Raw genomic sequence first — 17,764 nt, 5'->3', positions numbered from 1 at the left:
AATATTGTTTCATTTTTTGGGGAGGAAGAAATCCCATGATGAGAGGTCATGTAAGTAAGGGGGGGGGGGGTTGTGATAACAAAACAGTATTGTATTTAATGAGCTCTTGTTGCTCGAAAAATGTGTGAATGTCATGCAACAACTTCCAAGTTCCACGTGCATCCAGAATGGATGTACGTGTTGATTTGCCTTGCACATTAACTGCCAGTGCAACTGTATGTACCTTTCCATATTCATGTAATACCCTGAGGAATAAATTCATAGTGCACAATACCACAATGGTAAAAAAAAATTAACATTATTTTCACTGATATAAAGTTTTTTGACCATGATGAATAAGAAAATTTTAATCTCAATGATTTGTGCTTTGTGGTCCATAGAGAAAACACCAAGTCTTAAACAGCAATGATGGATTCTAGGAACAATAGGTCATTACTGAATGCTGTTATAACATCACTGAAAACTGCCATCCACTCACTATATTGATTGCTGGTAAAAATTTTAGGCACACAATGAGAAATGAGAAATATAAATAAAAGAATATGAAAGTCCATAATATGATATGTGTTCAAATCATGGTGGCTTCACATTCTGTGATAGATTCTGTGTGAAAGGCTTAAAGTTTCTGCAAGTTTATTGGAGCAATTAAAGGATTTCCAGCATGGTCACTGTGCTAAATTTTTTTCTTTTATAATTGACACTGCATTGGGACTACTTTGTCCATACTGTATAAGAATGTGCTAATTTCTTTTTTCTTTTTTTTTTTTTTTTTTTTTGGCTTTTCACCTTTCTTCTACTACTATGGACGAGTATAGAAATGCAGTTCCTGATACATGGTCAGGTGTAGTCCCCTGATGAAATTAACTGACCCTATTTACTTTAGCTGACATCAGATTCTGCATATTTGCCTTACCTGTATTCGACTTTTATCAACACTTCCTTAAGTGTTGGAAAAATTGTCAAAAAATAATAAAGTGCCAAGTTTGGAACATTGCACAACATTCCAAATCTGATATTTTTCACACTTAGGAATTGTGATAAAACCGAATATGTATTGAATAACTGTGACAAAACAGAATGTACAAAACATGTACTGGACAGTAATGGCACATGCACTGAAGGGGACTACACCAATCAATTCACTAAGTTCTAAATACGTGCAGATGAAGCTGAAACTTTCAATCTGACAACAGCAAATCATGCTGAATTTATTGACTGCAGTGCTATATGACTGGCCTGAGAACTTCTTGACTGTACTATGCATCTGAGGTGGACTACTGCTTAAATATATATGTGTGTGTATTAAATGTAATTTTAAAATAAGTTTCAGTGGATGAAAAAAGGTTTCAGTTGATGAAAAATTAATGTCAGGTATGACAGATGCACCTAAAAGCGCAAAGCTGCATTAAAGGATGCAAAAGTATATATAAGTATGCATGAATAGATATATTAGATAAAGTATGCATAGATGGAGGTGAAATTTACATATAGTGCCAGAGATTAGAAGGGTAAGGATAGTAGAAAAAGAATTAAAGTAGATGTAAAAGGTGAAAGAATGTTAACATCCTAAAAGTTATGATGAATTAAGAAAATTATGGGTTGAATTACAAATCCAATAGGAGGTGAGTGAACTGTAAAGTAAGATTATTAATAACAAGGTAAAATATAATACAAATAAAATAAAATAAAAAGTGGTAGAGCTGTCATCAGATATGGGGGACATATTTAGATAAAAGTCGAATACAGGTAAGGCAAATATGCAGAATCTGATGTCAGCTAAAGTAAATATTGATACATGGTCAGATAATTTCATCAGGGGACTACACCTGACCATGTATCAGGAATTGCATTTCTATACTTGTCCATAGTAGTAGAAAAAAGGTGCAAGGCCAAAAAAGCAAAAAAAAAAAAAAAAAAAAAAAAAAAAATTAGCACATTCTTATACAGTATGGAACAAGATAGTCCCAACGCAGTGTCAATTTGATCCTTATTTTTACCTTAATAATTGACACTACATTGGAACTACCTTGTCCATACTGTATAAGAATGTGCTAATTTCATTTTTTTTTGGCTTTTCACCTTTCTTAGGTGTAGGCTCCTGATGAAATTACCTGGCCATGTATCAATATTTACTTTAGCTGACATCAGATTCTGCATATTTGCCTTACCTGTATTCGACTTTTATCTAAATATGTCCCCCATATCTGATGACAGCTCTACCACTTTTTATTTTATTTTATTTGTATTATATTTTTATTATACATATATATATTTATGATAATATATATTTATTATATATATAATTATGAAACAAATTCTTTCATCCAGACCAAATTTAGAGGTAACTTATTTATTTAAATATAATGCGTGTCAGTTCTTAAAGAGATTAAACAAACTAATAAATTTTAATTTTGTTTTAATGAAATACATAAAGTGTGTAAATCCACCTATCCTTCAAAAGGAACTAAGAAAAAGAGAGCCTTTATAGCACTTTAGGGACTGATAAATCTTTTTAAATTCATTAATAAACAATATATGGTTCATGACTCAGATTCCAGCTTTAAATTTTAATTCATTCTAAACTATTTCATAATAGAATTTTATTTAAATAATTTTAAATAATAAACTTTTATGTATTTAACCAAACTTCATAATACCACAACATACCATTCAGTTTAATTCTATCATTTGGATTCTTCCTAAGAAGAGAGCGAATAAGATCCTCTGCTTCTGGAGAAAGCTCAATAGGAATGCTATAATTTGCCATTACAACACGGTTCAGGGTATTACGAACAGTTTGTGTATCAAATGGTGGCTTTCCCACTAGAAGGGTATACACCATACATCCAATACTCCAAACATCTGCTTCTAAACCATGTGCACTGCGAGTCGCTATCTCTCTATGAAAGAAAATAAACAAATAAATCACATATCTAAGTATACCATCACTTCCAATTGAAATATAAACATCTCTGCCACTGTGCACAATAATTTGTATATACCTCATTCATAGTAGCAAGATTATTCTTCAAAAGAGCAATTTGTCTACCTACAATATATGGATGTTCCAAAAGAATGAATTGTCCAATATGAAACTATTCAGCAGGAATTATATTGTATTGATGTGAAAGGTAGCAACTGTGGATAAGCAACAGGAGGATCCAGAAAATCGACAAAATGCAGTAAATGAAGTTTACATGTTGCTTCGTAATAATGAGGACATTTCTAGCAGACCAAGGTCAAGGACATCTGAAGGATTCTCTTTCCCCTCCTTGGCTCTGCTACAGCCATAGTTATGGAATATTCTGTGGACTCCACAGAATAGTGCCTCCGTAGCCAGGTGGGAAGGAACAGCAGCAGCAGTGCGTAGCACACGCTTCTTGATTAGACCGGGGTTCGAGCCCGTCACCACCAAATACGGAGGATGTGGAAAGGTCAGGGAATGACCACCGCATATCCCGGAGCAATATGGCCTTAGTTGCTAATGCTCCTAAAAACCAAATAACTAACTAACTCCACAGAATACTCCATAACCGTTGCTGATAGATGTTCACTGACAGACAGACAGACAGACGTTAGTATTTCAATGTTTATCTGAGAGCAATGGGAAATGAATTTTATCAGGTAATCAAAACCTTGGATAATCCATAAAATGAAAGAAAAGCTTGTAACAAAAACAATAAATTTATTTAAACATATACTGTATCTCACATTTATAAAAGTAAACTACGGTACAAAAAGATTTAACATTAAATTTAATACATACATATTATTTCTGGAAAAAGGAAAACAATAAAGTTCACGTTTTACCTTGGTTTGCCATCCTGCAAATTGTACTATATAAATTACAAAGCAGAATCTCTTTGCTGTTCCATGTAATCAAGTAGAAATTCCCTAAAGTTGACATTTTAGCACCTGTTTCATGTTTATGGAAGAGAAGAGGTTTTTGCCCAATATAAAGTACTATCCTTTTCTGTTTTAATATGACAGATACATGCTGATGCAAATTTTTAAAAAAAATTTGGGAGAAGAAAGTTAAAATTAACCACAGTAGTAAACTTCAAGGGTTACTGAAATATGACTAGAATGAGTTACTCAAAAGAAAGTAAAGTTGTGGATTTGGTTGCTGAGAAATACCAGGGCCTTGACAACAGGAACATTACAAAATGTAAACAAACACCTGCAACAGATTCTATATATATATATATTTTTTTAAAATATATATAATAAAAAATAAATAATAATAATAAGAATTACAATTATTAATTATTTCTATGATTGCTAATAAATATAAATAATGAACGTGATTTTTACCATGTATAAGAATAAAAATAAATGTGTTAAGAACCAAATTCAACTATCTAACAAAAAAACTAAATAAAAATAAAATACCAAAATAAACAAGAAAGCATCTGCACTCACCAGGGAAATATAACAGCACAGCATACTGTAAATAATATTGTTGGAACTGGTGCACAGAAACAAGAAGAAAAATTTTCTTAAGAAAATTTTTGTTAAGAAAAACCCATCTAATGCACTGGTGCGATGAGTGAATACAGACACTTGTTAGAATTAAAAAAAAAAAAAAGGACAAAAGAAAGTTTAAGGCAACCACAGTGAGCACTTCACCGAGAACATATTGGGCCTTTAGAAATTCCCTTGATGCTTCCACTGCAGCATTACTTGTTGCAGTTCTCAAACATGGTAAAATATGTTTAATTCTGTAAATCATTATTTGGATTGCACCATGTTTATATTATATTTATGAATTCTAATAAAGAACAGCATACAGTCCATTTTTGTTTTCTTGTGTTCTTCTGTTCTCCCCCCCCCCACCTGCCATGCTCTTCAATGTGGTCATTCCTATTCTAAGTTAGTTTAAGTTAATGTCTGAGTTTTCTTCGTGTTTGGTTGTTTAAATAAATATATTTTTATAATTTGTTTTGTTACTTTAGTTAGTAGACTTGACATTAGATTGTAGATTAGCTTTGGTCAGCATGGAAATTTGCATTTTGTAGTAAAGGTGCTTACAAGGCCATTGTAGTCACCTTTACAAAAGCAATATCCCTTCTCTTTACTCTTCGCAGTAGTTATATCTTTAAGTAAATCCCACATCAATATATTATGATCACTGTCACTTAGTGATTCCTTTAACTGGAGAACTTCAATGCATGAAGCATCTGTTAATAATCAGATCATGAGTACTACTTTTTTTTATTGCCTAACAAGCTAATGCAGAAAGTAGTCATCCAGTACATCAAGAATAGCTCAGTTGCTGTGTGAGCTGCCACTGACCCACAAGGTCCAGCCAATGTTTGGAAAGTTAAAAGTCCCCATTATAAGACATCTGCACATCTAATTTTCTAACTCACTCTATTTGTCTGTGCTGTTGTTTACTATATTTATGATAGCCATTTGACCTATAACATACTCCTACATTCATTTTTGTTTTCCAGTACTTAAGCTACATCAACTTTCCCCCACTTCTGTGCCATCTGTCCTTTCTGTACACATTGTACTCACCACATTCAAATTCCATATCCCTTATGTCTGAGTGGCACCATGTTTCCAATATCACTACAACATCCACATTTGATAACTTCACCAGTACTTCAAATTTAACAAACTTTTTTATTATACCCATAGCTAATGTAAAAGCAAGTACAAGTGTGTCTGTTTTTGTTCTAAGTAACCCAACAACAGTCCGTGCATTTGTTTATCCCATGAGGCCCTCCAGAAGGCAATCCCCAATATTTTTTTCTTACCACACTGCTACACGTCCCAGTAGAAGCAGTGCAAGAATCAGTTTTTTGTGCACGTGTAATCGCATTAGCAAAAAATTGCTTCCTCACTGAACGAAAGAAAATAATCTTCTCTTCTTGTTTGAAATTCTCAATCACCTTGGAAAAAGAAATTCCTAGGGCTAAGTCAGAATCATCCTTCTAATTCTGTCTAGTTTAGTAATCTACTTCAAAAATTGTGGAACAAAAAAGTGGAATGTTTAAATACTGCTGGTATAATAAACCTGCAACAACACTCAATGCATCTAGGAGTAATGACCTCAGTACTTGAATCTGAGGTGCATTAAGTTGAAGGACTATGTTTAGATTTTCAAACATTGGCATAACATTTAAAAGAAATAAGCAATTTGCTTTATTCAAGTCATAAGTGATGAACACAAACACACTTTCTGCACAAATGAAGATAATATGCCCAGAATTATTGCTTAGCCTCTTCAGGACTGTTTTTACCAGAAGTTTGCAATTCAGAAGTTCTTTTCTTCAGTTCATCAATTAGTCTTCTTTCAAAATTTTTGGATCACAAACTGGATTTGAATATGAGTCAGTGCCACTCACTAGTGTTCACCTATTGTACTTTTCATTTGGTACTGAATGCTCATGTGGCTTTTTCCATCACTTTTAACCTCTTCATTAAAGAGACGTGCCAAAGGCTTCTACTATTCTTCTAGTCTAGTTGCCCAAACCAAAGACGAGCAACGTGTACACATATGTTTCAGTCTTTTTTTTTTTTTTTTTATTTCAGTGGCCTGCATTAGTTGAAATTGTCTAAATTTATCTTTACTTTTAACACTTCCTAATTATCAGAAGTGTTAAAATCGCTTTTCACTAATCACTTCTTCCTAGATAGTAGTAAATTTCCATTAAATATTCATTCACTTTCATAGGAGGACACAGAGTCCCCATTTTAGCACAAATTAAATATGATAAGGAAAGCATATTACTTCATCATCATCATCATCAGCAGCAGCAGCAGCAGCCATTTTCAATCCACTGCAGGATGGAGGCCTCTCCAGCAACTTTCCAGTTCCTTCTGTTTTGTGTAATGGCCATCCATTTACTCACGAACTTGTGAATTTCATCTGTCCATCTCCGTTGTTGTCTTCCAGGTTTTCTTTTAGCATCTCTTGGGTATCATTCTGTTATTTTCTTAGTCCATCTGTCATCATGTCTTCAAGCTATGTCCTGCCCAAGTCCATTTCAGTTCTTTAGTTTTGATAAGAATGTCCTTTATTTGTGTTTGATGCTTAATCCATGTGTTTCTCTTCTTATCCAACAGTCTGATTCCTAATATAATCCGTTCCATTCTTCACTGTGTAGTTTTCAGCTTTTCTTCCATTTTTTTGGTAAGTGCCCAAGTTTTACTTCCATAAGTCATGGTGGGGAGTATACATTGGTTCATTATTTTACGTTTCAGACAAATTGGGATATTGCTCATCAGTATGTGACTATTTTTCCTGAATGCTATCCATCCAAAATTTATTCTTCAATTGATTTCCAGCCATTTATCATTATTACAGCTGACTTGTCCAAGATAAGTATATGAATCCACCTTTTCAATTACTGCTCCTTCAATGATTATATTCCTTTCTGTGGCATACTTATTCATCATTACTTTTGTTTTAACCATATTCAGATTTAGTCCGAAATCCTTACTAACTCTGCATAACTGATTAAGATTTTCCTCTAATTCTTTGGGATTGTGGCTTATGGTCACAATGTCATCTGCATATCATAAATGGTTTAGGTACTCTCCATTCACATTGACTCCTTTCTGCGACCAGTCCAATATTCTGAAAGCTTCTTCAAGGACAGCAGTAAACAACTTCGAAGGTATTGTCTCCCCTTGTCAAACTCCTTTCTCAATTTTAAATTTGCTAGTGTCTTTGCCTATCTAACAAAGGAGGTAGCGTTCTCATATCTTTTCTTCAAAATCATAATATATGGGGTATCTATGCCTTGTCTTTCCAGTGCCCAAAACATTGCCTTGTGCTGTATGGAGTCAAATGCCTTTTCATAAACCACAAATGGTGTTTTATATTCATTTGCTTTTTCCATTAGTTGTGATATTACGTGAAGATGATCCATAGTTGAGAATCCTGTCTTAAAGCCCAGCTTGCTCTTTCGGTTGATTCTCGTCGAGTATTCTTTCTAATCTGTTAGTAATGACCCTTGTGAACAACTTGTCGATGTGGGATAACAAGCTAATTGGTCTATAATTTCCAATTTCTGATTTATTCCCTATCTTATGCAGCAAAACTATGATTGCGTTATTCCACTCCTTAGGTGTCACGCCTTTTCTAATGCATTTTGTGAAGAGTCTTGCCAGTTTCTGTGTCATGTCTCTTCCGCCCAATTTTAACAACTCTACAGTAACTTCATTTCACCCGAGGTTTTCTGATTCTTCATTTTCTTCAATGCACATTCTACCTCATCAGGAAGGATATCTGGTATGTCATATGTGTTGCTAATTTGTGATCCAACTTCCCCACTGCTTGCATCATTTCCTTGTTCCTTATATAATTCTTTATAGTAGTCTTCTGAAATTTGAATTATGCCTTCTCTGCTATTTATAAGTACACCATCACTATTCTTCAGTTTCAGTATCATTTGTCTTTCTGTATTACTGTTCATGACTGCTGATTTAAGTCCTTTGTTTTCCCTTAATGCTTGTTCAACTTTTCTTGCATTAAATCTTCTTTTGTTCTCTCTGAGTCTCTTTCTAATGGTTTTGCATAACTCAATATACTCAATTTTGTCGGTGTTTATCTTGATCTTTATTTTTCATCTTCGGTTTATCATGACAAGTGTTTCTTGACTAATTTTTTCTTCTTTGAATTTCTTTTTACCTATAGGTTTCTCCGGCTTTATCACTTTCAGAAAATTGTTGTATTCCTTGTAGATATCTTGGTCCTGAAAGGTCTTCAGAAGCTCAAACTCGTTCTTAAGTTCCAGTACATACTGCTTTTTCTCCTCTTCTGTTATCTCAAAAACCTTTGTTTTATTTATTTGAGTCAGTTTTTTCCTTTCTTTCCTTACATCTATATCAAGTGTGCATCTTACCATTCTGTAATACTTCAAAAATTTACCTTGTTCAGGAGAGTAACATCATTCACAATATATCTTCTGTTAGTGAGGATGAAGTCGATTTCATTAGTTGTTAATTTATTTGGGCTTAGCAGCATATTACAGCCAAATGCACAATCCCCCTGCCACTCCTGTCGCCAATACACATGCTTTCATGCTGTCCTATTCTATAACTGGCAATAGTCACCTTCCAGTACTGGCCCTGAGAGCAAGCTGCATTTGATTTGATAATTTTTTTATTACAAAAGGTCATCATGATGAGATATACCTTGGAATCACTTTAATTACTGCTATCTATAGCAGTAATTAAAATTTCAAAAATGGTCCATTTTTCAGAGCAATGAGTAACTCTTCTTTCCCTATTTGCACAATTTCACTAATGATGCCTACTGTTTTTGTTCTTTCGCAACATTTTTTTTTTTTTTTTTTTTTTGCTATTCCACTACCAGGAAACATATTTCTGTTTCTCAATAGTGAAATAGCTAGCAACATTACTCATGTTTATATTGAACACAATCTATTTTTCATGGATTGTGCTGAACAGTCATGAGAAATCCAAAATCCATGTGGGCAGGGATATAGGGTTAGGCATCTAGTGCAACCCTACTTTTTTTGGCACTACTACAGGGTGCTTCATAAAGAATGCAACCGTATTATAGAAATTTTAACAATTCACACAAAAGGGAAATAAATTACGTACACTTTTACCTTTACAACAGAAAGAAATTACACAACCTCTACAATAAGTGTTGGAAATGGTTTCCACTAGCTTTGGATGCAGGTTCGTACAATTTTCATGACATCTGCAGCCACCTCATGTTTATCAAGGGTATGAGGATTGTTGGGAAACACTTCATCTTTTAATTGTCCCCAAAGAAAAAAATCTGGATATCTGGGGGACACAAGTTTTTTGAGATCAAGCGATCTCTGAAAAATTCCCGTAACATGGCCATCATTTCATTTGCTGTATGGCAGGTTGTACCATCTTGTTGAAACCAACATTCTCGTTCATTCACCTCCAATAATGCAATAAACTGTTGGATTATGTCACGATAAACTTCTCCATCCACAGTTTTGTCAAAAATCAACACCAATATGGTAAGCATGCAATTTTAACTTCTTTGTAGCCCTGAAAACAGTCCGGTTTGAGAAGATAACTTCCTAAGCGATTTTCTTGGTGAGCGGGTTAAACATTCATTCAGATCATCCAGAATGTTCGCAGTTAACAGTGATGGCCAGCTTGGGCTCTTTTTGTCCTCCACACTTCCAGTCTCACAAAATTTTGCAATTAAACGCAATTATTGTTGACTTGTTGGGGATCAACGACCAAGGAAATTTCATCTGAAACTCATCTTGCACACATTTATAAGATTTATATGCAGAGCAAGACTCCACAATAAACATGTATTCATTCTTGGAAAACGACATGGCCGACACAACACAATGGACTGGATGCCTGACCGAGACTAATGTCACAGTCATTCAACTGCTTACCTCAGGTGCAGTGCTGCCACCGACACTTCAAACTCGACAACATTTGCCTGCCCGTAAGTTCTACCTTCTTCATTTTAGGGTTGCGTCCTTTATGAAACACCCTGTATGATAGGTGAAACATATCTGTCTAGTTCGAGGAATTCCTCATGCCTTTATTTGATGATATTGCATTATCAAAATGCATGGATATGTTTATCCTTCAAGACAGTGTCACCACACAGCATTTTTAGACTAAACAAATGACAGGGAACAACTTTCCCACATAAAAAAAAAAAGCAATTGATTAGAGAACATTTTAATTTAGAAATTGCAAAATTCAAATGGTAATACTTAGCCCAATTTTAACACTAAATTCAAAAATTCCAGCCGAAATATGACATAACGGGTCCAGACAACAAATAGCCTAAACCTAAAAATAAGCGGGACAGATTCTAGTGCCTTTTAATCGAAACGCCCTGTATACATTATAATTCTATTCATTTAATCAATTATAACAGACACAATACATAATGAAAAGTATTGTAAAGCAGCATAACAGACATGATTAATGCCACCAAACTAATAACTGAACATTGCATCTGCCTGTAAAATAAAAATATAAAATAAGAGAAATAATATATGTGATGGGCTGAGAGAGAGAGAGAGAGAGAGAGAGAGAGAGAGAGAGAGAGAGAGAGAGAGAGAGAGAGAGAGAGAGAGAGAGAGATATCCCCCCCCGCGCCGGAGCCTATCAGGCAATCAAATGCCTGCTAATGGGTAACTCCCCCCAAGGCATATGGGAGTGAATAGCACAATTCTGGGTGAAAAGATAGATTTTTTGATATATACCTCCCCCCCCCACCTCCAGAACAACTCTGGAGGTGGGGGGGAGGTATATATCAAAAAATCCAGGGGGTGCTATAGTGAACAAACACTGAGTGAAAGTACAGTATAGTTGTCCCCCACAATATTGCAGAGGACAACTGTATTATACTTGATGTAATTTAGCAGCTTACTAGTAGATAAAGTATAGTTTGCTATAATTGTTTAGCCTAAGATAGAAAATATATGTAAGCAAGTACACAAATCGGGACCAACCACATTCTATATAAAGAGATAGAAGGGAAAAGGATGAAGTGCTTTAAATAAATGCTAAAATTAGGTGAAATAAGTAGTAAAACTGGGAGAAAGAGCACCCCCACCTCCCTCAAGTACTATAATAGATCATGGGATTTAAAACTATAAATAGGAAGCAAAAGCATTAAAATAAAAGGCAAAAATTACAGTTACTAATAACAGAACCTGAACATACCAGGAGCATAAATGTCAGGCATACGACACTTTTTCTTCATCTTATGTGATAGAAATGCTTGTTCCATAAGATGAGTTTCTGATAAATCAATAAAGAACAGCAAATATGACAAAATATAGAACCCTGTATAATAACAGGCATGTCAAAATGGTTAAAATAGACATTAATAGTTAAAAATTCAAAGTGCTTTCAACAAATAATACCACTTTGCATGGTTTTCGATGTTTGTAAACTAACTGCTGTTTTTAACTCAATTTTTTTACACTGATTTCAGAAATTTATTCCTTTTTTAGTATCATGTACCATTTTTTCACAAATCACTTACACTGATGTCATGAATTGTATTATTGAATGTATTAAGTTAGAAGTAACTGCTGGGAATTTGTAAACTAAATCTTCACATGTTGGCAACATTGCCTTCAGTCATTTGTTTACTGACCTTGAGAGCTCCATGCAGCAGTGCTTATCAATGTGAGCTCAGTTTATTTTTGAGGTTATCATGTCAAACTTGTGCTAAAAGGTGAATAAAATGTCTTCGTGCAAATGTGGACAATCTGAACTCATTTTGTTATATTTATCAATCTGAACTTATTTTGTTATATTTGTGGAAGTTATATAGTCCTCAAGCAAAGACAAGATATTACAGAATTTGTAAAAAGTGTATATTACGCTTTTTTTTGGAGTGAAACTTGATGACCAAGATAAACAATGGGCTCCGAATAAAGTTTGCCAAGCCCATGTTGAAGCGTTGGGAAAAATCGTAAAAAGATTATACCATTTACAATTCCCATGATTTGGCGGGAGCCTACAAACCATTGTGATGACTATTACCTTTGCTTAGTTAATGTAGAGGGATACAATGCAAAAAGTAAGAAGGGTATTGTGTATTCTAACATTACATCTACCATCAGTCCAGTCCCACATGGAGATAACCTGAAAATTCCATACCCTGCCCCAACTTAAACAATTAGAAACAGATAGCTATAGCTAATTATGGCTGGGTATATCGAGTGTTGTTAGCCCTTGATAACATACCATTCAAATGTATTGTATAAAAACTGGCATTTTCTCTTATGCAAGGTTCTGCAGTGTTTTGTTTCATGGTATACATGCTTGGCTATTTCAAATATGAGCTTACCTGTCTCTCTTAGCTCATTACATATAATACTTCTCTATTAGTTACATGCATATATTTCTATATGTAGTTATTATCAGCTATTCTTTATGCTCTATTGTTGGTGCAATAAACCTACAATGTTAAACATATCACTATGCAGTAGCTAGGCAATGATATACATAGGGTCCACAGAAAAAACCTGAACACATTCTAAACAAGTTGTAGTAAATAATTTTTTGCCAAAAAAAATTGCAGAATAAACATATATCTATTTTACACATTTGGGAGTTTTTCTTGAAAACACTGAATGCAACAAATGTGTCCTTTCAATATCATTAGCCTGTTGAACACACTGAGTTGAAATCAGTCATAACTTTGCAGAACATTCCTTCATTTTTTCCTTCATAGTAATTTTAATTTGTTTTTAATTTTAATTTATTCTACTAATTTAGTTAAGAAAAGTTTAAAGAAGTAACAATGGAACAAAGCTTACGGAGATATGTAATTTGGTGTGCCACACATTGTAAGATGCTTTTCATCAGGTCCTGATAATTGTGCTGCAAGTCCAAAATCGGCTATTTTCTATAGAAAAAAAGAAATTCTTTTAAATAAATTTATGAGCTACTCCAAAACAAGTTATTTTTACATTGCTTCTAAAATGGAATTTTTCTGGAATAATATGTTATACAAAGTATGGCTATTAAATAACAAGACTTGCAATAAAATAAAAATAATGAAGTATTTCGTACCTTACAAATTATTTCCTTCAAAATAATTACCCTGGTCTTGCCCACACTGTTCCATATATTTCTTCTGAGCACAGAAACATTTCTGGAAGTCAAGTTCAATAAGCCCTTTTAACACGTCAGTCTTTTTTTTTTTTCTGAATGTCTTCAGTGGACTGAAAATGTATTCCCTTCGGTACACTTTTTAGTTAAGGCAAGAGACAAAAAAGTCACAAAGGGATAGGTCTAGTGAGTAAGGTGCATTCGCGCGCACACACAGAGGAATGTTTTTTTCGGCAGAAACTGGCGAACAGAAAGCACATTGTGTACTAGAACATTGTCTTGATGGAACATCTATCCTTCCGTGATTCAGATCTCTTCCTTCAAATATTTTCATGCAACCTTGTCAGAACTTCAATGTAACATGTTTGATTGCCAGGCTGATTTAGTAGGACCTATTCAGCCATAATAATTATTTTAATATCAAAGAAAACAAGAAGTAGGGTTTTCTTTTTTGATTTTAACAGTCTTGCTTTTTTTGATACGGGGAACTGTTTTGTCTTCCACTGCATTGACTGTCTTTTAGTTTCTGGGTCATACTGGAACAGCCAACTTTCATCACAAGTAATCACAGTACTCAAAAAGTCTGAACCTCATTCAATTTTTTTTCAAAGCATCTTCACAAACTTGGAATCTTCTCATCCTTTGATCTTAATTCAAAATTTGTGGCACCATCTTGGCACACTTTTCTCATGCCTAAATTTTTATTTAAATTTTGTCTAACTGTTTCTTTGTCCATATTGAGTTCTGATGCAACCCTTCTAATGCTTAAATGATGATTACTTCTAATCAATGTTCTTACCCAGTCCACATTTTCATCAGTTTTCATGGATACAGAATGGCCCAATCATTCATTGTCTTCTATATTCTCCCTTCCTTCTAAAAATCTTTTATGCCATTCAAACACACAAGCTCTTGACATAACTTTCCCATTAACTTGACATAACAACTCATAACTTTCGGTAGTGTTTTATTTAGTTTTGTTAAAAATTTGAGATTGATTCCTTGTTCAATTCTTTTGTCTGCCATTTTCCCTGCAAAAACACAAGGTAATGAAAATCTGTCTCACTGCAAAGTAAATAAGCATGTTAGAACATGATTTGGCAGACAACTAGGGAAAGGTTCGAGGTCAACTGCTGTGACTGTTTCATAGGTGGCACTTGGTGTGTAGTGGTTGCATAGGCAGTCTCATTAGTTAATAGCCACATCTTATATAGCAAGGATGGTCAAACAATAATCCTGAAAGCTGCACAAGATAGTCTTTGAAGCCTTTAGAGCTGCACAAGATAGTCTTTGAAGCTTGAGAGCTGCACAAGATAGTCTTTGAAAGCTTCAGAGACACACAAGGTAATTCTCAAAGACTTGAGAGATGAAAGTTACAATTGCATAGGCAAACTAGGCAGTAAAATTTACTTTTCAGATTAAGCCATTTCAAAATCAGTTTAATGAATAAAGTAAAATGTTATCATATAACCCAATGTAAAATGAAAATAACTGAAGTTGAATTATTATGATTAATTTCATATCTTACGGTCTGTTTAAAAAGTAGGTTAATGTTTCTCAATTGGAAAAGAAAAAAACTATCTTTTCCAATTGAAAAATGGCATGAATAAAGGCACAATTTTTTCTGTGAATTTTGGGTATTTTTAGAACTCAAGACATAGCTGTCTATTCATTTTTGTGTGAACAAAAGTTAGAAACTGCCAAAATTTCTTGAAAAATTCCAAATGATATTAAAATCATTAGTAAGTTGTTGCCACCCATGAGTTGTTTGTTTTTTTAATAATAATTTCTTGTTTGAGATATGAATTTCCCCATACATCTCACTGTAGCTCTCACAATAATACCATTATTCCCGACAGTAACATCATTTGTCCTGATAAGAGAGGAAAAATCTGTTAATTTATTAATTTTATGTATATTTTTAATTAATTCTTACTGGAATCTAACAGATGTGTTAAATATTAATTCTAATAATTGTAAACTATATATTAAGCATTCCACATTCAAATACTCTAAGAAAGAGTTATCAGCTTAATGAAAACTGCTTGCCGTAAAGAGAGAAACTGTCTTACATTAGAACATTTAGAAGCTGAACTTATGGTGAAAGAAAACTATAACATGACCTGTTCAGAATTTAAAAATTTTTTAAATTTTCAGAAGGAGAAGAAATTTTAAAACTAGCGAAATCTAAAGAAAAATATATAAAGTAAACATAGTCTTCTTCATTATTTTTAAAATAACTGTTATAAATAATATTATATTTTATATTAACAACAATCATATCACAAATAAATACTATGATTGACTGATAAAAATAAATATATTTTAATTGTAATTTTATATTTTTCTTTTTGAAGGAAAAAATGCTGTATTACACATTTCATTTCAACTAAGGAGTGGTTGAGGGGGAGAAGACAGAGTGGTAATCAATGGACACTGCTCATCGTGGACTAATGTTATTAGTGGAGTCCCTCAGGGTTCAGTGTTGGGTCCATTACTGTTTTCTGTATTTATAAATGATATTGATGATGGTATATCAAGCTTAATGTCCAAGTTTGCAGATGATACGAGGTTGGCAGGGTTGTCAAGGACACTACTGACACTATGCTGCTGCAACAGGATCTGGAAAGGTTGAGCAGATGGGCTGAGAGGTGGCAAATGAAGTTTAACATTGACAAATGTAAAGTACTACACATGGGAAACAGCAACCCCAGAGCAACGTATCAACTCTGTGGTACTACACTGACAGTGGTAGAGAATGAAAGGGACTTGGGGGTGGTTGTGCAGGCAGATATGAAGTTCTCTGAGCAGTGCAGACGGGCTGCAAGAGTAGCTCATGGTGTATTGCCAATGATATATAGGAATTTTTCTAGCAGGAATAAGGAGGTGATTATTCCCTTGTATAAGGCAATGGTAAGGCCACAGCTAGAGTACTGTTTACAGGTCTGGAGGCCTCATTTCAAGAAGAATGTGGAGCTGCTGGAACGAATACAGAGAATGGCAACAAGATTAGTGAATGGAACAAAGGGGTGCTCTTACGAAGAAAGGCTTAAGTTTTGCAAATTACAGTGTTTGGAGACTAGGCACCAGCGTGGTGATCTGATAGAGGTTTATAAAGCCTTGAATGGTTTGAGCATGCTCAATGCTGATGGGATTCTTCCTCTTGCTCAGAATAATCACCTGAGAGGGAATAAATTCAAATTGAGGTTGATAGCCTAAATAAGTTTAAGGCTCAGCTGGACAGGTATTTCGAACGAACAGAGGGGTGAAGTGGAAGTGGTTTTTTTTTTTTTTTTTTTTTTTTTTTTTTTTGGCTGATGCTGCATAAGCTTGCTTTCTTGCATCAAATGCCTCTACTAATGCTAATGCCTGACCACTGGGTTAAAGCAATCTTGTGCTATACATGGTCTTGTATTGTCAAAGGGCACTCCTGCTCTCAAAAAGTTCTGGATCATTATTGAATTGACCATATATCTGGATCAATCATTTTTGAGAAGCAAAACTGTATTTTGGGTGTACCTCTGGTGTCAAAAAGCACTGCATAGTGTGAGGTGAAAATCATCCCTTCAGTCACTACCTGCAAAAATTATGCCACTTATGTCTTGGGCAAAGACATGAATTGCTTAACCTTCAACTACTGCTTCAGAACACTTTTGCATATGATGTAGGGTGCTTCCAATACATTGAGTCTTGAGTCCAGATTCATAATCTGAAATCCAAGTTTTATCTAGCATTACAATCTGTCCAATTACATTTCAGTATTTCATTACGGCACTCAAAATGCTATAACAACTGCAGAAAAATCTCAAGGCATGCACATTTTTAAATGATTAAAATGTGGAATATTCCAGATTACTAATTAACAAAAATAACAATAGTGACAAATGGGCCTGGAGTACTGGGGTCCATAGTTTAATAAATAGATATTTACAGTATACCCAGTATAAAATAAAATATAAGTACAAATTCAGTAGCTTTCGGAACTCGTGTCCCTTTATCAACTGACAAATTTGAATACATTACAAGCAAAGTGTGGCACGTTACTCATTCGTCACTGTTGTAGCACGGACGTGTGCTGCCTTGCGCCAGTGATCATCCATCAATAAAACGGTTGTCTCCAGGATTGGATGTATACGCATGCCTTTCTGGCGATTTAATGCCTTAGGGTTGTTTATTATGTTTAGTGACT

General features: G+C 34.2%; 1 protein-coding gene across 1 annotated transcript in view; it reads right to left on the bottom strand.

Annotated features, from left to right (window-relative positions):
- Nucleotides 1–17,764, bottom strand: part of SAK (polo like kinase SAK) — a 220,575-nt gene that overhangs the window by 125,067 nt on the left and 77,744 nt on the right. The window contains exons 6-7 of the mRNA XM_090384442.1: nucleotides 13,281–13,369; nucleotides 2,648–2,900 (exon numbers count right to left, since the gene is read on the bottom strand). Of these exons, the coding sequence (XP_090240568.1) occupies nucleotides 2,648–2,900; nucleotides 13,281–13,369 (342 nt within the window). The remainder of the gene's footprint in view (nucleotides 1–2,647; nucleotides 2,901–13,280; nucleotides 13,370–17,764) is intronic.

This window comes from Mastigoproctus giganteus, chromosome 11 (assembly GCF_048544385.1).
Source record: "Mastigoproctus giganteus isolate SK-2022 chromosome 11, ASM4854438v1, whole genome shotgun sequence".
NCBI lineage: Eukaryota > Metazoa > Arthropoda > Arachnida > Uropygi > Thelyphonidae > Mastigoproctus > Mastigoproctus giganteus.
This window is presented reverse-complemented; position numbering and strand designations above follow the sequence as displayed.